The sequence below is a fragment of the Micropterus salmoides genome, unplaced genomic scaffold (assembly GCF_014851395.1).
Source record: "Micropterus salmoides isolate LMB-PRFRI ecotype aquatic unplaced genomic scaffold, ASM1485139v1 Ms_hic_scaffold_15, whole genome shotgun sequence".
Taxonomy (NCBI): domain Eukaryota; kingdom Metazoa; phylum Chordata; class Actinopteri; order Centrarchiformes; family Centrarchidae; genus Micropterus; species Micropterus salmoides.
Genome location: NW_024040596.1, coordinates 34,083,909 through 34,108,553, shown reverse-complemented (window position 1 = coordinate 34,108,553; position 24,645 = coordinate 34,083,909). Strand labels below are relative to the sequence as shown.

The 24,645-nt window shown below is 42.4% G+C and overlaps 1 protein-coding gene across 1 annotated transcript in view; it reads right to left on the bottom strand.

The window, feature by feature from the left end:
• Positions 1–24,007, bottom strand: part of nmi (N-myc (and STAT) interactor) — a 31,532-nt gene extending 7,525 nt beyond the window's left edge. The window contains exons 1-8 of the mRNA XM_038719784.1: positions 23,723–24,007; positions 23,552–23,620; positions 18,662–18,820; positions 18,456–18,572; positions 18,146–18,308; positions 17,622–17,728; positions 17,174–17,360; positions 8,406–8,509 (exon numbers count right to left, since the gene is read on the bottom strand). Of these exons, the coding sequence (XP_038575712.1) occupies positions 8,406–8,509; positions 17,174–17,360; positions 17,622–17,728; positions 18,146–18,308; positions 18,456–18,572; positions 18,662–18,820; positions 23,552–23,620; positions 23,723–23,761 (945 nt within the window). The 5' untranslated portion in view covers positions 23,762–24,007. The remainder of the gene's footprint in view (positions 1–8,405; positions 8,510–17,173; positions 17,361–17,621; positions 17,729–18,145; positions 18,309–18,455; positions 18,573–18,661; positions 18,821–23,551; positions 23,621–23,722) is intronic.
• Positions 24,008–24,645: the final 638 nt, after the last annotated feature.

The following is a 24,645-nucleotide window of genomic DNA, read 5'->3' as shown; positions in this document are numbered from 1 at the left end:
ATTATTATTGATCGCGGCCTATGTACTTCATCCCCGGGAGGTCTCGGGGCGAGCGCGCGGTGGGCTCTCTCAATGTACAGCTCCATCGTCGGGGGGATCTCCAATGTGTCCCGTAGTAACTTTTCCACGAACACCACCATCGACGAACCCTCAGCTCCCTCAGGAACATTATATATCCTTAAATTCTCCCATTGAGATCTCCCTTCTTGGTCAATTAATTTGTTTTCTTGCTGATTTATCACTTTTATCATCTTGTTTAGCACCTGCTCCACGTTTTGAACGCGATCTTCCACCGTTTCGATTCTTGTGTCTGCCTCCGCTATTTTTTGATGAACGTTAGTGAGCTCAATCTTGATGTCATTTAGTTGTTGTTTTGTGTCTTTATGAAATTCCCGTATCTCTTCCAAAACTTTCGCCAGGCTTGCCGCCTCGGCTTGGGGGAGGTTAGCTTCGCCATCTTGCAGGCCTACCTGTGTAGGTGAGCCGTTATCCATGTTCCCTTCCTCTACAGGCTCTTCAGTTGCGCTTTTTTTTGTTTCCGTCCCTTTGTCCCCATTCTTGCCCCACTTGCCATTTCACGAATCGTCGAAAAATATTATATTTGCCGGATTAATGGGGCGAACTAAGCAATTTCTCGGAGGGGTCCTTGTTTAAGGCTGCCATTCTGTGTGGTAAAGTCACCGGAACCCCGTTGTCACTAAATATTACTGCTCCTCTAAAGATTAGGCCCACGTCTAAAGCTAGTAAGCAACCCTGGATAAATGACAGCATTCGCAGCCTAAAATGGAATGCAGGAAAGCAGAGCGCAGATGGAAAAAAGTCCATTACCTCAGTCGGAAGGATTTATTAATCCTTAACTACAATAACATGGTTAAGGATGCGAGAACACACTGTGGATCAGCTGGTAAACCCAGCCCCTCCTTGTGCCTCAGCTGGAAGTAATGATTGTTTTTAGATCCATCTCACCCCGGACACAACCTGTTCCAGCTCCTCCCCTCTGGTAGGTGCTACAGAGCACTGTATGCCAAAACCAACAGACACAGAAGCAGTTTCTTCCCACAAGCCATCACTCTGATGAACAGCTGACTCTGACTCACAGTGTCAGGAACAATTCCTTTGCAATAACCCAGTAACTCTGTCTCTAGTCACCCACCTGTTTACTGGCTAACACTTATAATGTATTCTATTTCAGTGCTTTTCATATTGTAATTTTGTCATATTGTATATATTGTATATAAAATCCACCTACCTCATGTACATAACACCTGCACATAATACCTGTTAATTCCAGCATTCTTTGCTCCATCACACTGTGTACATGTGTACATGTATTGCACATAATAATAATTTTCTCCTGCATCCTTTACACTCTGCTCATTGCACTATTGTCTCAATCTGTCTATATTGTTTTGTTTATAGTGAGTATATACACTCACCTAAAGGATTATTAGGAACACCTGTTCAATTTCTCATTAATGCAATTATCTAATCAACCAATCACATGGCAGTTGCTTCAATGCATTTAGGGGTGTGGTCCTGGTGAAGACAATCTCCTGAACTCCATACTGAATGTCAGAATGGGAAAGAAAGGTGATTTAAGCAATTTTGAGCATGGCACGGTTGTTGGTGCCAGACGGGCCGGTATTTCACAATCTGCTCAGTTACTGGGATTTTCACGCACAACCATTTCTAGGGTTTACAAAGAATGGTGTGAAGAGGGAAAAACATCCAGTATGCGGCAGTCCTGTGGGCGAAAATGCCTTGTTGATGCTATAGGTCAGAGGAGAATGGGCCGCCTGATTCAAGCTGATAGAAGAGCAACTTTGACTGAAATAACCACTCGTTACAACCGAGGTATGCAGCAAAGCATTTGTGAAGCCACAACACGCACAACCTTGAGGCGGATGGGCTACAACAGCAGAAGACCCCACCGGGTACAAATAGGAAAAAGAGGCTACAATTTGCAAGAGCTCACCAAAATTGGACAGTTGAAAACTGGAAAAATGTTGCCTGGTCTGATGAGTCTCGATTTCTGTTGAGACATTCAGATGGTAGAGTCAGAATTTGGCGTAAACAGAATGAGAACATGGATCCATCATGCCTTGTTACCACTGTGCAGGCTGGTGGTGGTGGTGTAATGGTGTGGGGGATGTTTTCTTGGCACACTTTAGGCCCCTTAGTGCCAATTGGGCATCGTTTAAATGCCACGGCCTACCTGAGCATTGTTTCTGACCATGTCCATCCCTTTATGGCCACCACGTACCCATCCTCTGATGGCTACTTCCAGCAGGATAATGCACCATGTCACAAAGCTCGAATCATTTCAAACTGGTTTCTTGAACATGACAATGAGTTCACTGTACTAAAATGGTCCCCACAGTCACCAGATCTCAACCCAATAGAGCATCTTTGGGATGTGGTGGAACGGGAGCTTCGTGCCCTGGATGTGCATCCCACAAATCTCCATCAACTGCAAGATGCTATCCTATCAATATGGGCCAACATTTCTAAAGAATGCTTTCAGCACCTTGTTGAATCAATGCCACGTAGAATTAAGGCAGTTCTGAAGGTGAAAGGGGGTCAAACACAGTATTAGTATGGTGTTCCTAATAATCCTTTAGGTGAGTGTATGTGTTCTCTATACTGTAGCCTTTGATTTCATATGTATTATTATTATTATTGTATGAGTAAGCACATTCAAATTCCTCGTACGTGTAGGGCAGTCACGGTGAAGTAATTTACACCATGGCAATATACGGTATGCGGTATTATCACATTTTTCATCAATGAAGTAATTTGGTGCCATTTAGCATAATGTTAGTAAGAGTGTCTGTCACCTCACTGCACAGCGAGCTTTACGGTCAGAACAAGCTAGCTGCTGGATGCAAGTCAACAACATTGCCAAGCAAACTTCTATTTGTAGTTTGACCGTGTCTTTTTCCCCACATAGCTATATCTCTAAATGCTCCGTATTTGTATAGCGCCTTTCTAATCTTTTCGACCACTCAAAGCGCTTTTATAGTACATCTGCATTCACCATTCCCACACATTCATACACAGTTCAGTATCATGCCAAAGGACACTTCGACATGCAGTCTGGAGGTGCCGGATTGAATTGATTGTGATTCTGATATTGCTAGACTGCTATCACTGATGTGAACTCAAGCTATCCACAGCTGTTGATCTGTATTTGATGAATTAGTATTTGATACTAAAAAGGTACAATTTGGCTACAGGATTTTATGCCAACAACTGACTGATTTTATGAGTAATGTAGTCTTCAGTGTTTTTTACAACATTAATTAACCAAAAAAAAAATTTCTTGAACATCACTGTTAACATTAAACAACTTATTAAAAGTTAGGAGTAATTGAAATAAAGATACTCATTGTAGGTCAAAACATGACTTTCTAAGTCCAAAATTTGACTTACTATGTGTTAGGTCTTAACTGGTCTCGATTCAGTTCAATTATGATTATCCTGTCAACAATTCGAATTGATATCTCGATGCATCACCGTGCCTAAATGTAACGTATATAGCATTATTACATTATTGTTACTGACCTCTGTTGCTGCTATTTTAATTTCTGATGCAGATATTATTAGTATAGATTCCGATACTGGTTGAACTAGCACTTTACAATACTCCAGCCACACCATGTTCAGTCCGCCTTAATAGAGCATAGTGTAGTTGAATGTTAATTTGTGTATGCGGTATGTGGATGAATGACAAACAAATGAAAACAAACTTGAAGAATTTAGATTGATTATTGGCATTTCTGAATCAATTCAGAAGAGTGTGGGGACTGGTGAAGATCGCTGACTTTAGCATAGCAGCTAGCGATGGCTTCTCCTTCTCCCTCTCCTACTTTCTCCTGCTCGATGTGTCAGATGTTCAGTTACTCCTCTGCCTCCTTTAGCGGTAATGGTACGTGTAACAAGTGTAGTTTGTTTAATTTTTTGACATGGAGGCGAGGCTCAGTGATTTAGAAGCCCGACTCCGCACCTTGGTAGATCAGTCTTTAGCTACTGTAGCTAGCCAGTCCCCAGTAGTCGGTGCGGGCCGGCCTAAGTTAGCCTGTGGTAGCCGTCCCCCGGCATCTCCCACGCAGCCAGGAAGGGGTGGCTGGGTGACTGTCTGAAGGAGGAATAGTCGTAAGCATTCAAAGCCCACGGGGCACCATCAACCTGTTCACGTTTCTAACAGATTTTCCCCACTCAGCGACACACCCGCTGAGAAACCAACTCTGATCATTGGCAGCTCCGTTTTGAGAAACATGAAGTTAGCGAAGCCAGCGGCCATAGTTAAGTGCATCCCTGGGGCCAGAGCGGGCGACATTGAGTCTTATTTGAAACTACTGGCTAAGGATAAACGGAAATACAGTAAGATTGTTATTCACGTCGGTGGTAATGACTCCCGGTTACGCCAATCGGAGGTCACTAAGATTAATGTTGAGTCGGTGTGTACATATGCAAAAACAATGTCGGACACCGTAGTTTTCTCTGGACCCCTGCCAAATCTGACCAGTGATGACATGTATAGACTCATGTCGTCATTCCACCGCTGGTTGTTGAGGTGGTGTCCAGCAAACGATGTGGGCTTTGTAAATCATTGGCAGACTTTCTAGGGAAGACCTAGTTCCCACTTGGGAAGGAGCAGCTCTCATTTCTAGAAATCTGGCCAAGTTTATTTGTGGACCAAATCCATGACAACCCAGAGGTGAGACCAGGAGGCAGAGTTGCAGTCTAACACACTTCTCTGCCCTTCTATTTCAGCAGTTACCCACCCAAAACACTACGCAGAGTCGCAGTCTACCACACGTCTCTGCTCCTCCATTCCAGGAGTTACTTAGTGAAAACCCTATAGTGACGGTGTCTGTCCCCGATCATTGAAGTTATTTAAATCAAAGGTAAACAGAAGAGGAGCTGTGCATAAAAATTTCATAAAAATTAAAGCCACAAGAGCAATAGTGCAAATGAATAGGAGAGTTAAATGTGGACTCTTAAACATCAGATCTCTCTCTTCTAAAGGTGTACTAGTAAATGAACTAATATTAGATTATGATATTGATTTATTTCATCTTACTGAAACCTGGCTGGGTGATGGAGAATATGTTAGCCTAAATGAATCCACCCCTCCCAGTTATATTTATACTCACATTCCTTGAGGCACAGGCCGAGGAGGTGGAGTTGCAGCTATCTTCGACTCTAGTCTACTAATCAGCTCTAAACCTAAACTAAATTCTCTAAACCTAACTCATTTGAAAGCCTTGTCTTAGTTTTTCACACCCAAGTTGGAAATCACTGCAACCAATTCTTTTTGGTATAATGTACCGAGCACCGGGTCCGTACTCTGAATTCTTATCTGAATTTGCAGAGTTTTTGTCAACTTTAATCCTTAAAACGGACAAAGTTATTATTGTAGGGGATTTTATTATTCATGTGGACGTTGAGAATGACAGCTTCAGGACTGCGTTCATCTCTCTGTTAGATTCCATTGGCTTCTCTCAGAGTGTTCATGAACCGACTCACTGTTTTAACCACACCCTCGACCTTGTTCTGGTATATGGTATTGAAATTGAACATTTAATAGTGTTCCCACAGAATCCCTCTTTATCTGACCACTGTTTGATAACTTTTGAGTTTGTATCGCTGAACTACACGCCATTGGGCAAACAATTTTATACAAGATGTCTGTCTGATAGCACTGTAGCTAAATTTAAGGATGCGATTCCATCCGCTCGAAATTCATTATTAGATCAAAAAGTAACGGAGGACTCCTATGCTAATTTCAGTCCCTCCCAAATCGATCATCTTGTTGATAGTGCTGCAGGCTCACTGCGAATGACACTTGACTCGGTTACCCCTCTAAAAAAGAAAATAATAAAACAAAGGCGGTTAGCTCCATGGTATAATACTGAAACTCGCAAATTAAAGCAAATATCGCGGAAACTTGAGAGGAATTGGCGTTCCACCAAACTGGAAAATTCTCGTTTAATTTGGCAAGATAGTCTTAAAACTTATAGGAAGGCCCTCCGTAATGCCAGAGCAGCGTACTACTTGTCATTAATAGAGGAAAATAGGAACAACCCTAGATTTCCTTTCAACACTGTAGCCAGGCTGACAGAGAGTCACAGCTCTATTGAACCAAGTATTCCCATAGCTCTCAGTAGTTATGACTTCATGAGATTCTTTAATGATACAATTCTAACTATTAGAAACAAAATTCACCAAGACCTGCCCTCAACTGGCACCAACTTCTCTAAACTCAGGAACCTTAGAAATGGCTGTAAAACCAGATATATGTTTAGACTGCTTTGCTTTTGCTTTAATGATGAGTCCTCCATGCACGCCAAAGTTAGTCATGGATTTCCACAAGGATCTGTCCTCGGACCAATCCTGTTCACTTTATATATGCTTCCTTATCAGGAAATATTCCATAAACTTTCATTGTTATGCAGATGATACTCAGTTATATCTAGCGATCAAGCCAGATCAATTCAGATGTGCCTTCAGGATGTTAAAACCTGGATTTAGTTATTTTTCTGAGGCCCAAGCACCTCCGTGACGCATTATCTAAAGATATAGTTTCCCTTGATGGCATCGCCCTGGCCTCCAGCACCACTGTGAGGAATCTTGGAGTTATCTTTGATTATTTGATTGATGAAAATTAGTCCATGCATTTGTTACATCTAGGCTGGACTACTGCAATTCTTTATTATCAGGCTGCTCGAAAAAGTCCATTAAGACTCTTCAGCTGATTCAGAATGCTGCAGCATGTGCTCTGACAGGAACCAGGAAAAGAGATCACATTTCTCCTATCTTAGCTTCTCTGCATTGGCTTCCAGTAAAATTTAAAATCATTCTTACCTACAAAGCTCTTAATGGTCAGGCACCATCTTATCTTAAAGAGTTCATAGTACCTTACTACCCCACCAGAGCACTCCGCTCCCAGAATGCAGGGTTACTTGTCGTTCCTAGAGTCTCCAAAAGTACACTAGGAGCCAGAGTGTTCAGCTTTCAATCTCTTCTCCTGTGGAACCAGGTTCCAGTTTGGGTTCAGGAGGCAGACACCATCTCCACATTTAAGACTAGGCTGAAGACTTTCCTCATTGATAAAGCTTATAGTTAGGGCTGGCTCAGATGAGTCCTGAACCATCCCTTAGTTATGCTGCTATAGACCTAGACTGCCGGGGGACTTCCCATGATGCACTGAGCTCCTCTCTCCCTTTCTTTCACTCCCTCTGTATGCAACCTCATCCCATTATTGCATTACTAACACAACTTCTCCCCTTTTCGGTAGTCTTGTGCTTTCTCGTCCCTCTCCTCTCTCCTCCTATCACTTCCTGCAGGTGTTTCTGGCTCTGGAGCTGTGGAGTCTGGATCTGTGGCTGCGGGTCACCTGCTGCTTCAGTGTTCCTGCTCGACACCCTCTGCTACAATTATTACTAGTCCTATTGTTATTATTAACATTACGATTATTATCATAAACGTTACTTTATATATCTGTACCATTTTTCATTTAGTCTATAGCAACATAACCTTTACTGTCTGTACCTCTGTGTGTATATTGTGTAGGCTGCCTCCCTCCCCTCTCTATCTCCTTCCATCCCTCTCTCTCTCTCTCTCTCTCTCACCCCCAACCGGTCGAGGCAGATGACCGCCCACCCTGAGCCATGGTTTTGCTCGAGGTTTCTGCCTCTTAAAAGGACGTTTTTACTTGCCTCTGTCGCCTAGTGCTGCTCTTGGTGGGAATTGTTGGGCTTCTGTAAATAACATCACAGAGTATGGTCTAGACCTGCTCTTTTATGAAAAGCGCTGTGAGATAACTGTTGTTGTGATTTGGCGCTATATAAATAAAATTTATCCGTATAGCAATGCATCAAAGAATCAATCATTTTTCACACCCCTACTATGTATACAGTCTAACATACGTACCATATGTATACACATTTTAATCAAAAAGCCAGGTAAATCTAGCTGCTAAGATAAATGTAGTGGAGTAAAAAGTACAATAATTCCCTGGACTAAAATATTAAGTCTGGACTAAAATATTTTCAGTCAACTAAGTTGAGTTGTGCTTTTCAGAAATGCCATGAATTGCCATGGAAGTGGTATTATATGTTATATATTAGTAAATACTGCATGTGTAAATGAAAGGATAGATGAGATTTTCGCTGTTCTGATTTAGTAGTGACTCTAGATAAAGGGTGGAATTATTTACAAAAACTGCATCATAATGTACAGATGAAATCATGTGCTCATTCCAACCCCAGTCTTTGGGTTTAAATCGTTTTTGTGATCAGTGTGGTTTGTTAGGGTTCTACACTGGAGTATGTATTATGGAGTATGTATGGGAAAACAAAAGCAGGAGAGGAATACCCAGTCTTAGTACTGTATCTTACCTGAAATTTGCGCAGATGGTATTTGTAAATGGGTCCAACCTCCACATTCACTTCATTTTCCAGATCCACACGGTACCTCCCTCTCAGGGCCAGGCTCTCAGCAACTACAGTTACACACACACACACACACACACACACACACACACAGAGTTGACATTGGATAAGAGTTGACATTGACAGGAGTTTACATAGATACAAAATTAAATGGACACGAGTTGGCATACATAGGACTTGACATGGACACAGGCTGACACAAATAATATTTGAATGCTATATCTTTATATCCCTTAGACTTACACCTTAAGAAGTGCAGGGTTTTGACAGTTGTATGACTAAGAATTTTCAAGGTGAACCCCAAACATTCATTATTATAATAATTGGTGGGAGTCATATCCACTTCTTGGGTGGCAAAGGACTTGTTCACAAGGTATGCCATGGCGAGGACATTTTCCCACCGATTAATACACTTACCATTACACACCAGTGTTATCAATTACACAGGACATTTTACAAGAAGATATATTCATATGTTCGCTCAAAATCTGTATTTTGGCAGCCTCACTCTTGTGGTGCACTTGAAGGTGTGTGTTTAGAGGTGTTGCCTCCAGATGCTGCCACCTTCATCAGACAAAGATTACAGATTACTAGAGTAGGTGTAGTGTTATGTGTTTAAGTCCAGGAGTGCACCTCTGATGCATGCGCATGTATAACATGGTAAACAGTAAATGGTGTGTCGAACCTGGAACTTTCTTTGAGTTATTAGTTGGAAGAGCAGCAGCTCTCTATGGGACCTATCGGAGTAGCAATTAGGTTAAGATGTGTTCTAAGAGCCAAGTTAACTGACTGACAAGTTGAGGATGAGAGAGGTAAATATAATTTTAGCTCACTAACAATGATAGCTTGGCTTAGTATACTTAAGCTACATTTCTAGAAGAGGGCCCAGCTATGCTACATGGTTAACAATATAAGAGCATTGACATGACTAATCAATTCCTCAGTCCCAACAAATCCAGTTTTGTAACTGCTTTTCAGAATTGGTTCTTGAGCTCCAGTTTTAGTAAATCAAGAGCTAAATACACACAGAATGTGGGTGCAAATTGACTAAGGAGACATTTGCACTGCAACACTGTCCAATGCCGTTTTTCCCATTACCAGTACCAGCTCAACTTGACTCAACTCGCTTCCTGCTTTCTTACAGTGCAGATGCTTTGCTGCTTGCTCTTGCCTCTGCTCGCATTCTTTTGTTGAAACTCTTTTTCCTGCCAGAAATTATGAGCAGCAGCTCTTGGATACTTTTAAATCACGGGGACTGTCATCTATTCAGATAAAGTAGGCTATTGCCATACTTTAAACACTTTTATGATCTAAGTGAGGCCTATCAGTAGCACTAGCTTGTACTGCAGTGACTGGAGTTATAGCTAATGCTAATTAGCAACAAGATGCCCCCCCTTTTCCACTGACGACATCCACAAACTTCTACAGAAAACTGCAGTGCTGGAAACCAAGATCCACAGGTTAGAAGTGAATGTGAAAGTGAATGGACTATGTGGGAATGACACTACTTTGCCATGGACCCAAAACAGTGGACAAGAGCATGCTAACAAACGGCTAATTAGCACCAACAAGACTACGAAGAAGCACAAGGCCTGTGTACTGAGTAATTAATCTGAAAGTGGGAGTCTTCCCTGGGGAAATGGGAGGGCAGAACCCAGCGTTCTGAGATTTGTGATGTGATTGGCTGGCCTGCATCATCATGCAGGCAGAGCCCCTCTTCAACCCTTAGTTCTTAGTAGGACACAGCCGTAGACAGCTGCGAAAGGGAGAGTTAGCAACAAACCTCCACAACAACTTAGTGTGCAACAACAGAACAGATTTTTACCACTATTGCAGGACCCAGGATCTCCGTCTGATGACCTGGATAATCTCCCGTCCTCACACAGAAAGGTAAGGACTGAGAGTAAATCAGAAAGTAAAAGGCTGCAGTGAAAGCTAACGACTGGGCCTCAAACTCTGATTGTGGGTGACGCTGCTTTCCGAAGGATACAGTGTCTGACTTGGCAGAAAGAATCCTGCATATCGTGGCTGAACATCCTGCTGTGAAAAACATCATACAACACATGTTTTGAAGCAACAGTCTGAAGTGTTGAAAGAGGCTTTTAATAATCTGTTGAACACAGTCAGCTCTTTGAATGCTGAGGTGTTTATCAGTGGCCCTATACTGCCAATCCAAAGAGGAGCTGAGAGATTCAGCAGATTGATGGCATTGAACACGTGGCTCTCAACGGCATGTACTGTCCATTCACAATTTATTGAAAATTTTTACTTTCTATGGGACCGCATACATCTTTTTAAGGCAGATGGACTTCGACTTAACAAGTCCTTTTAAAATTGTTCAGCTCCAACCTGTTTTACTTTCTGCGTCACTCATCTGTTCCCTCTGCCAAGGACAAGAGGAATCAAAACAAGAAGACATCACACAACACGCCAGAAACCTTGAAGGAGAGCCACCTCAGCCCCCGCAGGAAGAGAGCTCTGATCACAGGAGATATCTGAGCCAAGAGAAAGAGCCTCCACCTCCCTCACTGAAAACCAACAGTGAAGATTCACCATCTTTACCCCCCCAATCCCCATCTAGGACACCCTTCTCTCCAGACACCCTTTCTCCCTCCTCCCCCCTGTTGGACTTCACTGATCACATGAAATAGCTGGTTATTGCTGGGACCACATTTACTCCCCGCACCTTCGCTCGCTCTACTCCCATTCCCTCTACCCTAAACCCCCCTCACTGTCCACCTCCACCGCTGGTTCTAAGTCCTACAGGTTTGACACGTGTCACAAACACAGCGGCCAACCCGCCCTCCCGCTCCGCAATGGCGGAAAAGCCCAGAAAGCTCTGTCTGATACGTGCTGGGTCCAGGCTACAAGGAAAATGGCACTCATGACTCTTCCAAGGACAAGCCGGGGCCCAATGTGCTGGTAGTCTTCTCCATTCCTGTCTTGATAGTTAACACACTCATCATTCTTTTTCTGTTAAGAAACAGGAAGCACTCAACATAGCCTGCAAATTTATCATTAATTCCTCGTCAACCACAACCTGTTGCAAAAAGTGGGCCAGATAAACTAAATTTAGCTTTATTAAATGTCAGGTCTGTTGCAGGAAAAACATTTTTAATCAATATTTTTATAATCACTCACAATCTTAATTTCATGTTTTTAACTGAAACTTGGTTGGACCAAGATAACAGTGCAGCTGTCCTTATCGAGTCTACCCCTCCCAACTTCAGAGAAGCTAGAGTGCATAAGAGAGGAGGTGGAGTTGCCATTTTGTTTAATGACTCCCTCCAATGCAAAAAGATGTCTTATGGGAATTTTGCTTCTTTTGAAGATGTGGCTCTTCAGCTGAATTCCTCTTCTTGAGCTATTTCTCTAAATATCTACAGGCCCCTTAAATACTATGCAAATTTTTGATGACTTTGGTGAACTGCTGTCTGTGTTGACTTTGACTGTGTGGTTATTGTTGGTGATTTTAACATACATGTTGACAACCCCCAGGACAGAGGGACTAAAGAACTGTGTTGTGTTCTTGATAATTATGAACTGACTCAACATGTGACGGAACCCACACACAATAAGGGGCACACTTTGGACTTGGTCATCTCCAAGGGTCTGGACATTTCCAAGGTTGTGGTGACTGATGCTGCTCTCTCTGATCATTCCTGTGTTTTCTTTGAGAGTGCTATCTGCGTGCACACTAATGTGCAAACAGAGGTAATCACAAAACGGCATATAACTGAACATGCTTGTGAAAAATTAATCAAGGCTTTCTCTTCCACACCCGCCCTCTCACGGGTCTCAGTCGGTGATAATTTCAATTCTAAAGTTACAAAGGTTACTGATGCCATTGCACCAGCCAAGGTGAAGGTGGTCTCTGGTAAGAGAAGATCTCCATGGAGAAATGCCACGTTGGTTATAAACTCTAAAAAGTGAGTGTCAAAACGCTTAACGCAGGTGGCAGAAAACAAATCTCCAGAGCTGAGCTGACACAGGAAGCACATCCTCTGCTGGGCCTTCCTGATGGTGTCAGTGTTGGGCTCCCACTTCAGGTCCTGGGATATAGTGGATCCCAGAAACCTGAAGGATTCCACAGCAGACACAGGGCTGTTGAGTATGGTGATGGGGGCAGAGTGGGGGGGCTCTTTCCTGAAGTCCATGATCATCTCCACAACTTTGAGCGTCTTAAGCTCCAGGTTGTTGACTGACTGCACCAGAGAGCCAGCTGATCAACCTCCCATCTGCAGGCCGACGTGCCACCGTCCCGGATGAGGCCGATGACTGTTGTGTCGTCAGCGAACTTCAGGAGTTTGACAGATGGGTCTCCTGAGGTGCAGTCGTTGGTGTAGAGGGAGAAGAGAAGTGGGGAGAGCACACACCCCTGGGGGGCGCCAGTGCTGATAGTCCGGGTGCTGGATGTTTCCCAGCCTCACCTGCTGACTCCTGTCAGTCAGGAAGTTTGTGATCCACTGACAGGTGGAGGCTGGCACAGTGAGCTGGGTGAATTTGGTGCTGAGGATGTCCAGGATAATGGTGTTGAACGCTGAGCTGAAGTCCACGAACAGGATCATTGCATATGTCCCTGGAGAGTCGAGGTGTTGCAGGATGTGATGCAGACCCAAGTTGACAGCATCATCCACTGACCTGTTAGCCCTGTAGGCAAATTGCAGGGGGTCCAACAAGGGGCCTGTAATATCCTTCAGGTGGGCAAACACCATTCTTTCAAAGGACTTCATGACTACAGATGTCAGGGCGACAGGCCTGTAGTCATTCAGACCAGAGATGGAGGTTTTTTTTGGGACCAGGATGACTGTGGAGCGTTTGATGCAGGAGGGAACTTCACACAGCTCCAGTGATTTGTTGAAGATCTGAGTGAAGATGGGGGCCAGCTGGTCTGCACAGATTTTCAGGCATGATGGTAAGACACCGTCAGGTCCAGGAGCCTTCCTGATCTTCTGCCTTTGGAAGAGGTGGCTCACGTCCTCTTCACAGATCTTGAGTGCAGGTGAGAGGTCAGGGGGGGAAGGTGACTGTTTGAAGATGGTGTTGGAGTGGGGGAGAGGTGTGACTCTGGGCTTTTCAAACCTACAGTAGAAACCATTCAGCTAGTCTGCCAATCGTTGAGTACCAGCAGTGGTGAGGGATGGTCTCCTGTAGTTGAGAGTGTCCGTATTTAGCTTTTTAGCATAGCACCTCGTTGCAGCTTTGACCTCTTTAGTCAGTGTGTTCCTGGCCTGGTTGTACAGGACTCTGTCCCCACTTCTGAAGGCCTCCTCCTGGTCTGACGAAGCTGCCTGAGTTTCCAGGGTTTTTGGTTGTTGTATGTGTGGAAGGTTTTAGTCGGCACACACATGTCCTCACAAAATCTGATGTAAGATGTCACAGTGTCATTTTAGTTGCTCCAGGTCAGTGGCTGCAGCCTCAAAAACACTCCAGTCAGTGCAGTCAAAGCAGGCCTGTAACTCCAGCTTTGACTCGTTGGTCCATCTTTTCGTTAGTTTTCTGGTCGGCCAGGTGTAGTAACACCTCACTAACACAGGCCTGAGGTGGAATCTAAACAGCGACCAGAACAAACAAGGAAAACTCCTGCTGTGAATTAAACGGTTTACAGATTATAAATAATATCTTTAGGTGAGGCCTGCACGATTTCTTCAACACTGTGACATCTGTGCACCAACCTTCGTTTATATAGAAACAGAGTCCGCCTCCCCGTGTTTTTCCCGTGAGCTCTGCGCAGATGAGATTAAATCCCGGTTGGTGAAGTGCGCTGTCTGGGATGTGCTCGGTGAGCCAGGATTCGGTGAAACGGAGGGCAGCAGATCTGCAGAAGTCCGAGTTAGTTCTGTTGAGGAGCAGCAGTTTGTCCATTTTGTTGGCTAGAGAGCGGATATAGAGAGCGCCAGGTGGATTGAAGGGAGTCTCAGCTTAACCAGCGCACCTGCACGTTTTCCCCTGCGCCGTTTCCGAAGGATCCCAAACAGAGCTGCCGCTCCTCCAACTAATAACTCCGGGAAAGTTCCAGGGTCATTAAAGAGCAGTGGAATAGTACGAGCAGTAGAAAGTCCAATGTTTAAGAGCTCTTCTCTGGTAAAAGTTACCAGAGAGGGACGGCAGAACACAGCGTTAATTAACAAAAACACAAAACGCACTACGGAGGGTAATCCCGAGGCGGCCGTCTGCAGCGCCATCTTGGTATTTAATTAAATTTTTATTTAATTTGATTTTATTTTTAAGTAAAATCATTGAAAAAGCTGTTTTTCACCAGCTTAGTGCTTTCTTGGCACTAAATAACTGTTTTGATGTCTTCCGCTGAGTAACCGTATTGAGCAGGTCAACAATTGGATGTGCCAGAAATAAAGTTATTGTTTTTGGAGCCAGGGAAGAATGATTAAAATTTGGTGCTCAGCTTTAATCTGTGATGTTACGAACCACAAATCAAGCCAGAAATCTTGGCGTAGTCATGGACTCTGGACCCTGAATTTAAGCAGCCACATTAAGACAATTACAAATTCAGCCTACTATCACCTGAAGAATATATCAAGGATTAAAGGACTTGTGTCTCAGCAGGTTACCAACTTATCCATGCATTTATCTTCAGTCGTCTCGACTACTGTAACAGTGTCCTTACAGGGCTCCCTAAGAAATCCATCAGACAGCTGCAGCTGATTCAGAACGCTGCTGCTCGAGTCCTCACTAAGACGAAAAAGGTGGATCACATCACTCCAGTTCTGAGGTCTTTACACTGGCTTTCTGTCCGTCAGACAATTGATTTTAAAATCCTGCTGTTAGTTTATAAAGCACTGAATGGTTTGGGGCCAAAATACATTTCTGATCTTCTGCTTCGTTCTGAACCATCCAGACCTCTCAGGTCGTCTGGAGCATGTCTGCTTTTTGTCAAAACTAAACGAGGAGAAGCAGCATTCAGTTATTATGCTCCATATATCTGGAACAAACTCCCACATAACTGCAGGTCTGCTGAAACTCTTTTTTCAATTTCCCTGTGTTGCTTTTATGTTTAATGTAAAGCACTTTGTTGTTGAAATACGCTGTACAAATAAACTTACCTTGCCTTACTCCACTCGGTTTCGCCGTGCTCTGTTTTCCATTGCAGATAGTATGCAGAGATGGTACCCCTCAATGTAGCTGGTCGTCATAGCGACGCCACACATAACTGCCGCAACGTAATGTTCAGTGCGACACACACACTAGCGACCCATATACAGCTGTCTCTTGATTGAAGTTAAAAAGTTTCAACATTCCTCAGAATGTAAAGACTAGTGCTGCAGCTAACGATGATTTTAGTATTCAAAGCTTTTATAGATTATTTCAACAATTCATCGTTTAAGAAGTACCTTTGCTTGGCAACAGCGCACCCATTCCCAGTTAACGAATGACTGTGACTGTGTCCGAAATCCCCACTCATTCACTACTCCCTACCCCTCTGTAGGGAGTTGTATGTAGAGCACTACACAGTGAGCTCACTCGCATTATTTAAAATTACTAAAACAGTTTTGGACACTACCGATCGTTATTTTGTATATATATATGTAGGGCTTGGTTGGTGACCATAGGTTGTACACTACTTTTCCAATTGCATTCTGGGATACACTGAGTGGACTATACAGGGTATAACAATTATCACTATATATTCGGACAGCACTAAAAAATGGCGAGGTCACTATATAGTCCACTATACAGTGAGTAGTGGGTGATTTCAGACGCAGCCTGTGAGGTTACAACTCACGGTCCAAAAAGGAGAACAACAAACGCACATGTGCACATTTTCAGCTGAGGACTGCAGCTTACTTTGTCAAGCCTTCAACTCATGATTTCAGTTAAATGCTAAAGTTGCTGTTACCTTGTCTGTGGTCCGCTGGCAGAACACCGGCTGCTTTTTGTTCAGCTGCCGTCGTGCTGTTGCCGAGGCGACATTATTTTGTTTTACGCTAGACGGACGGTAACATTACAGAGTTGTTGTTTTCTTTAGCTTGAAATAATCCCATACTTTCGACACTTTTTTCTTTGTCTCTCGCTATTTTCTCAGTGCCATTATAATCACGTCATGTTCACAGCAAAAGCACGATGTGCAACAGTAATAAATGTCCGTGTGAAACAGTGTTCTTAACAGTTATATGGATTAAACAAAGCATCGATGCAAAGAATTTGTGTCGATGCATTTTATTAAATCGATTTAATCAATGAATTGTTTCAGCCCTAGACAAGACAGATAAGCAGTATGAAAACGTTCCAGCTGTGGAAGAGCTTTTACGCTGCCATTGTTGCTGCAGGAACCAGCCGGCCACACACACTGCCGGTCGCCTTCCCCTGCCGCCACTTGCGGAGCTCCTCAACTCCGAAAACTTTCACACATTTTTTGTTCCGCCATCACTTCTCGTAAAACTGCAAATTTTTTAAATCTACACAGCTGATTTCTCACCTCAAAATTTCTCAGAAGTGGATTTAGTGATGAAATAATGTGTGAAAATTGTAAAATATAACTGTCTGGCGTGCGCAATGATGATGATGCAGTGAATGGTGACGATTCTCAGTAGCCTGCTGTTTTCACGTCACATTTTAGTATTAGGTGATACGAAAAAACCTGGTAGCAGGTACAACTTTTCCGCAATGGAAAACTAAAAAAGGCAAGTGGAGTCAAGGTGAGCTGGTACCATGCAGTGGAGAAGGGGCTTAAGTAAATGTGGTCCAATGATTTTTACCTCCAGGGTGGAGAAAAGTGATCTGTCCTGTCCCAGTGTTCTCATCGTACTCCACACGTTCCACTTCTCCTCCTCCTCTGCTGGGCCTGGAGAAACTCATCTCCAGCCGGTCCTTCATTCTCTCCTCTGGCATGGAAGAGGGGATTTTGGAAACCTTGAGCTCCTTTCTGGAAACATCGAGGTGGACCTTCATTGATGACAGCACACAACAATTACAGGGAGTCACCGCAAACAATACTTACCAAATACAGTATAACGGAATAACAGTGCACCGCTGTTCTGAAAGGCAGTACTGATGCTAGGAAATGAGTTGGTACGCTAAAACTTTAAACACTTTAAAGTAAAGCTTCGCTTCCAAGTCTGGCGCGCACACACACAATCTGTTGATGTGCAGCAATACTTGTCATGGCCTGAAAGTGGAAAAACACCATCACTGCACAAAATGTACCTCAAACTTAACAGCAGGATCCATGGTTATTCTTTTTGGTTTCACTTCCAAACTACAACTGTCACAGGACACAGAGCACTTGGCAGTCTTCAGGATTTGAGAGGCAACTGGAGAACAGAAAAAAATGAGAGAGATAGGTATACTCATCACAGTAAGGTATTGTTAAAGTATGGGTTTGGTATCACTACTGTAACGTATTGGCACTGACATAAAACAAATGATCCTCATCCCTAATCCCCAGTGAGTTCACTTTGGACATGTTCGTCTGTTACTGTGCTAGTCATTTCATCTTCTACTACATGTCCAAAACAGCAGCAACCTCTGCTGGCTCAATAGCTACATAAATGAAAATGAATAAACAATAAAGCAGGTGGGCACACATGTTAGGGTCATGTAAAGTTCAGTTCACTTCAGTGATTTACTTTTCTACTTTAGAAAGAATCTGAATAATATTTTAGAAACGAACTCAGCTACTTATCATATTACAGTCTAACAAGTAGTAGAGAAGATTAAGTCACGTGTACCTTTCTCCTCTTCAAAGGTGACAAGTGCCTGTCCGTTTTGCAGAAGCACAGTCGGTCTCTGGCTGATGGCAAACACTCCTCTGATTGGCTGATTATCGTCCTCCCTCTCCTCTTTATTCTGAGCGCTGAACTTTACCTCTGTGTCTGGAATCTGGGCGTAAATCTTTAGAGGTGGAGGAACACACAGACTTACAGGACAATAATTGTATCTGTGACATCATAAAAATTATTTTGTATGTTAATACTGGTGTAATTAATGTAGTCTTATTGCTGCACATTGGAGGGTCCTGAGGACTTTCTTCATTCCCACCTTAAATTTCTGCTTCAGTTTGATAGACTTCGCCCTCTTAGCTTCCAGTTCATCTTGACATCTCCACAGTTTGTCCTGCAAATCCGCTTTGTGTTTACCAAGCTTTTGAATTTCATCCTGTGTGAAAGAATCAAGAGGAAGAAATTAGTGAGTTCCTTGTTATTCTCATCTAATTTCCTCCAAGCAGCCTGTAGATGTTACTGTACCTGCACTGCATTCATGCTTTGACTGAACTCCTTCTGACAATCCTCTTGCTTTTTGACACAAGCAAACATCTCTTGCTGGGCCTTCGTCTTGGCTTCATCCTCTTCCAGTTTTTCCAATATCAGCCTGGCTTTCACATCATCAGCTTTCTCTGCTTTAGTCTTAAAGATAAAGCAGGAAGAGTTCAGAAAGACTCCAGCTAGACTTGAGGACAGGCTGCACAGAAACTGTTCAGGAGAAAATAGTTCCAGTTCCAGATGATGGTGGTGGATTACGCCATTAACGGGAACACATGTTGTTGAATTTTCTTAATGTATTTTTTTAATTCTGTGAACACCACAAACTGAATTATATTCACCTCAATTGTAGTGGCAGTGGAGGCAGAAAAACTGGATTAATACCACAAGAGGGAAGAGACTGCAAATCGACAGTAAATGGACTATATAGAGCAGGGGTAGTCAATTAAAGAGGTGGTATTATGCTCATTTTCAGGTTCAAAATCCTATTTAAGTGTTGTACCAGAACAGGTTTACATGGTTTAATTTTCAAAAAACACCATATTTTTCTCATACTGCACATTGCTGCAGCTCCTCTTTTCACCCTGTGTGTTGTACGCTCCGCTCTTGAGCTACAGAGTGATGCATCTTACATATACAAAATCTATGTTGGGAGTTGCACATGCGCAGATCCCAGGTAAAGACTACTAGCCAATCAGAAGCAAAGAAGGGCGGGTCGTAAGAAACAAGGTAGTGTGATCCAAATCAAAGCCGCTTCAGACTGCGACCGTAACCTAGCAGATGGTAGAAGTTACTCACAAGTCCTTCATCATTGTTCCACATCTTACCATAAACCACTACATAAATCACCATATTTCAACTCAATCTGCCAAAAATTGGCCAAACAATTTCAACGTTTGCTCAGTAGCTTTCACATCAGGTGTAACGTTAGCATTATAGCTATAACTTTAGCAGTGTTAGCCAACGTTTACAACAACTCCGCACTTGAACAGTCTGTGACGTTACATTGCTGTGTTTATTTTAAATATAATTCACAACCAATAAAGCATACTTACAGGTTGTGATTGTGAATTTCCAGGCCCAAACAGAGTCGGAGTTGCATCGTCTTTTAGGACTAAATGTTGAACTGTTGCCAGTGTTCTGACGATCTATGCTGCCTTGCTGAAAAATGTTACCATAGCGCAAATCGATAGACTCGACTCTACTCGGCCCTGCGCCGTTTTCCATTGCAGATAGTACCCAGAGATAGTACGTAGCTTGTCGTCATAGCGACGCCACACACAACTGCCGCAACGTAATGTTCAATGCGACACACACACCATTACGTAGCTTGTCGTCATAGCGACGCCACACACAACTGCCGCAACGTAATGTTCAATGCGACACACACACCAGCCATCACTTCTCGTAAAACTGACAATATTCGAATGAATATTCTCTCTGACCAATCAGCAGTCTGTCGTGTTTTCACGTTACATTTTAGTTTCCCTCAGCTCACTTGGAACCTCGACGGAGGTGATACGAAAAAAAGAACCTGGAAGCAGGTACAACATTTCTACAATGGAAAACCAAACAAAGGCGAGTGGAGCCATAGGGCCTCCGCTCAGACTAGCTTAGTTTGAGGGCGTGCCTGACCCCCGCAAGCTGCTTGGCAAGCTTTATGACGCGTTTTCATTGTGAGGTCACAAGTAAAGGAAGTGAAGGGCTGGACTACAAATCAGCTGTTTTCAAGCGGTTCAGAGCAGAGTTTTCTGTGGGAGATGGGAAGTCCCCTTGGGCTGGACTTTGGGCTTTTTCACTTTGCAAACCTGTTACATGCACAAAAAAAGTGATATAACTCAATAAAGGAGAGGGAAAAAGGGGAAACTCAAACCTCACTTTTTATTAGATTTTTCTGAAATGAAGTGGATTATTTTTCAAAATCTACATAAAAACGTCATATTTTTAAATACAGCTTTTAGCTTACTTAAATTTAGAATTTATTATTAGAATAGTTATTTATAGTCCCTATAGTTGGATATGAAAACTGATAGAAAATATTGTTAAAAAATGATTGAATTGTACTTATTTGATTTGAAAGTAAGCTATTGACTACATACATGTGGATACAACTAGACTTTGGCACTGAATGATAGTCGTTATGATGTTCCAGAACTTTACTTGAGGATATTTTCTCTAGCTGGTCTTTGAATTTTAAAGAATTCATTTCCCACAGAAAACTCTGCTCTGAACTGCTTGAAAACAGCTTGTTTGTAGTCCAGTCGTTTCCCTTTCATCCCTGTGACGAAACAGGGAACTTTTACTATTCATGTTAGCGGAGCGCTAAACCGGAAGTTAGCCTGCTCGGCCGGCAAAAGTCAACGCAGTGGACGCTGCAGCGCTACTGCCGACTGGTGTTTGGGGGTGTAATTTCGGAATGACACCGGATACACCGACGCACGTAGACCCTACGCAGGAGTATAAATCAAGCTTAATAACTCACTCTGAAACTCTCTCTTGCTCCAGTACATGTTGCCAAGCTAGTCGGCAACATATACAGCTGAAATGAAGCATGTTTTCTGGCTTCTCACTGGCCCACCCTTCTCTGCTTCTGATTGGCTAGTAGTCCTTAACTACAAACTGCGCATGTGCAACTCCCAACAAAGATCATTAAGAGACAAGATGTATCACTCCATAGCTAAAAGGAAGCACAGGGTGAAAAGAGGAGCTGCAGCAATGTGCAGTATGACAAAAAAATTGTGTTTTTTGAAAAAATTAAACCTTGTAAACCTCTTCTGGTACAACCCCTAAATAAGATTTTGAACCTGAAAATGAGCATAATACCACCTCTTTATCTTAAAGGTTCAGTGTGTAACATTTCTGAGGATCTATTGACAGAAATGCAATATGAGATCCATAACTATGTTCTCAGTGGTGTATAAAGACCATACATAATGAACCATTATGTTTTTATTACCTTAGAACAAGACATTTTTATCTACATAACTGCGGGCACCCCCTCCTATGGAGGTTGCTGTATTTTGTCGTCATGTTTCTACCATAGTCTTAAACGAACAAACAGCGCTACAGAGCGCGTTTCATCATCACGGCGTGCTTCTTCTGCTTGTGTAATTCCGGTAGTGTAGATGCCTGTCACTACATTGAATACGTACAAAGAAGAAGAAGGACTAATAATAATAGCAATATACAGTCTCTGAGTAGTCTTCTGGTTTATTAGAAGTAAAAAGAGAAGTGACATTTGGACAACTGAAGGAGCACACAGTTCTACAGTCTGTGATTTGGCTTTGCCAGTTACGTTAACGACACAATCAGCTGATCAGTAACGTTAATTGGCAATAAAACCGTAACGTTAGCTTAGAGCATGGAAGCATCAGCCAGCTAAACTTTTAGTGACTGGTAGGAAAACATTTATTGTTAGTTGGATTGGTTTATTCTCCAGCGCTGTTCTTTGGCTTGTGGTGTTAGTTGGATTAATTTCATGTAGTTCTCTCTCTCTCTCTCTCTCTCTCTCTCTCTCTCTCTCTCTCTCTCTCTCTCCCCAGCACTGTTTTAGCTTTGTATGTTACATTCCTGAGAATCAACTGATTGCTAATTGGCAATAAAACAGCAGCTTCCCAGCATCGAAGCTCAGATCAGCCAGCTAAACTTTGAAAAAGTATGTAGTTGGATTGTAACTTCATGTAGTTATTCTCCAGCCTCTGTTATGGCTTTGTTATGTGGACAGAAAAGTGCTGTTACCTTCCTGAGTCAAACAGCTGATGAATATTATCGGTAATGAAACGGTAACAGCAGGGAAGCTCAGATCAGCAGCTAAACTTCACATTTTACTGCCTTGGTGGAAAACAATATATAACAAGACCGTGTGCCTATCAAGTGACCAATAATAAATACTTTCCGAATTTGCATTAAAAAAACTTATTGGATATTGCTTCCCACTGTGCACACAAATATATAATTTGTACTTTCACATGCTAAATGCCCATTAAAAACGTTACACCGTGTTACCACAAGCTGAAATTTTGGCTGTCAGTACTACTTTGTGTTTCTGTTGTATTTAAAAAAAAATTAAAATAGACATTTTGGTAATGTTTGCAGAAACAGTGAGGCTTACATTGTCCTGGTATCTGTCAGTGGTCATACTTGATGCACTAGATGTGATAGTGTTAGAGAATTTCTTCATTTACTTTGGTATGTTAGTCCAGATGAGCCAACACTCCCAAGATGTAAAATACTGTATTACAGGAGTACGAGACATGATGTAGCACTTCATTTCTTCATGTGGCTGTTGTTTATTAATGAACAAGTAACAATAATATTCAAAAAAACATCTGGTTTTACATAATTTATATATATATATATACATATATATTCTTAATATATCTAAAAGAAACCTCATTTCTTGACTGGTATTTTCTTTTATCTCATAGATGATATCTACGGCTCGCTTGGATAGGGGAGGGGGGGGGTGCAATTCGCAGCCCTCACCACTAGATGTCACTACAACTTACACACTGAACCTTTATATAGCCTATACAGAATGCAGGAAGTTAACTTATATTTGAGTATTTTCTCCCCCTTGGTGGTCCTTTAATTTAAATAAAGGATCTGAGTGCTGCGTTCTACTAACTTGATGCTTTTCACGGAACTGTTGAATTCTCAGGAAGCCTACCTTTTTGAACAGAAATGTAGGCTACAATATTACACCATACCGCAATGTATTTTGCCAGATACTGTTTTGAAACTCCGCGTTGAGCGACTCGCATTTTTCTCTCTGTATGCTGAGCTCGACCTAAACTTACTTCGGTGTTGAAATAAAACGGTAGCCTACTTCACTCTGGAATCCCATATTTAAATATTTTGAACTGTGCGTCGTACCTTCCAAGTCTCCAGCTCTTTCTTGGCCTCCTCCATTTGACTTCCCTCCTCCTCCAGACCACCGTCCATCTGACAAAAAGGAATAGCCCTGTTACCAGCTGAACCGGACTACAGTCCTTCCCAATAAGTAGACCAACGATCACACTCGTCAAATACTTTAATATTCCTTACCTTATCTTCTATCGGGCGGTTACTGTAAATCTCCGCCATGACCTGACTGACGAAAACGAAACTCTTTTCACGAAATAATAACTCCAGTCAAATAACTTACTGCCTGTCCTAATAGTAAACCTGTCTATCGTTTCTGCTTTATTTAGCTGTCGAATAGTCGTAAAGTGGGGGGGAAATGCAAACAGAGAAAACACACGACGCAGATCCGACTGACTGAAATCAAAAGTGAAAGCTAAGAAGGCTGGATTGAAGCATATGCCGTGTTCCAGACTGCTCGGAAATGTCCAAGTTGAAATATCTGACAATCAACCTTAAAGCGTTGCAGCCATAGACTGTTTATAAAAAGGTTCCAGCTGCGTGGTGATGCCTGACTCCGAAAGGGAACGAAAAATATGGCTGACCGTGACAAACACTTTGTAAAGTGTAAGCTACACAGTTGCGCCCTGAGTAATTTATTAAAGAGGTTTTAATAGCTGGTTTGTTTGACAATACTTTAGAGACTGAGTAAGACATATTGTAATTCAATACAGAACAGATGAAATGACGGGGTGCTTTGAAGCGTTCCATGCATGTGAAATTTACCAATAAGACATAATAGTACAGAATCATTGATGAATCATTAATTTACAATTTAGAAACAAGACCAAGATGTCTTCAAATTTTGGTGTTAATGTGTTGAAACTCTGAAAAGTCAATAGAGCAACTTCTATCCAGAATTCTTGAGAATAAGTACAATTAAAGAAAAGATGACTAAAGGATTCAACGTCTAGTTTACAGAAAGAACATAAAGCTGAAAAATCTGTTTTAAATTTATTTAACAATTTAATACAGGGATAGTATATATGTGAAATTTTCATATGAACTAGTTTCATTTCATTTAGTATGAGGAATTTATTAAAATCTGACAAGATATCTTCTGCCAA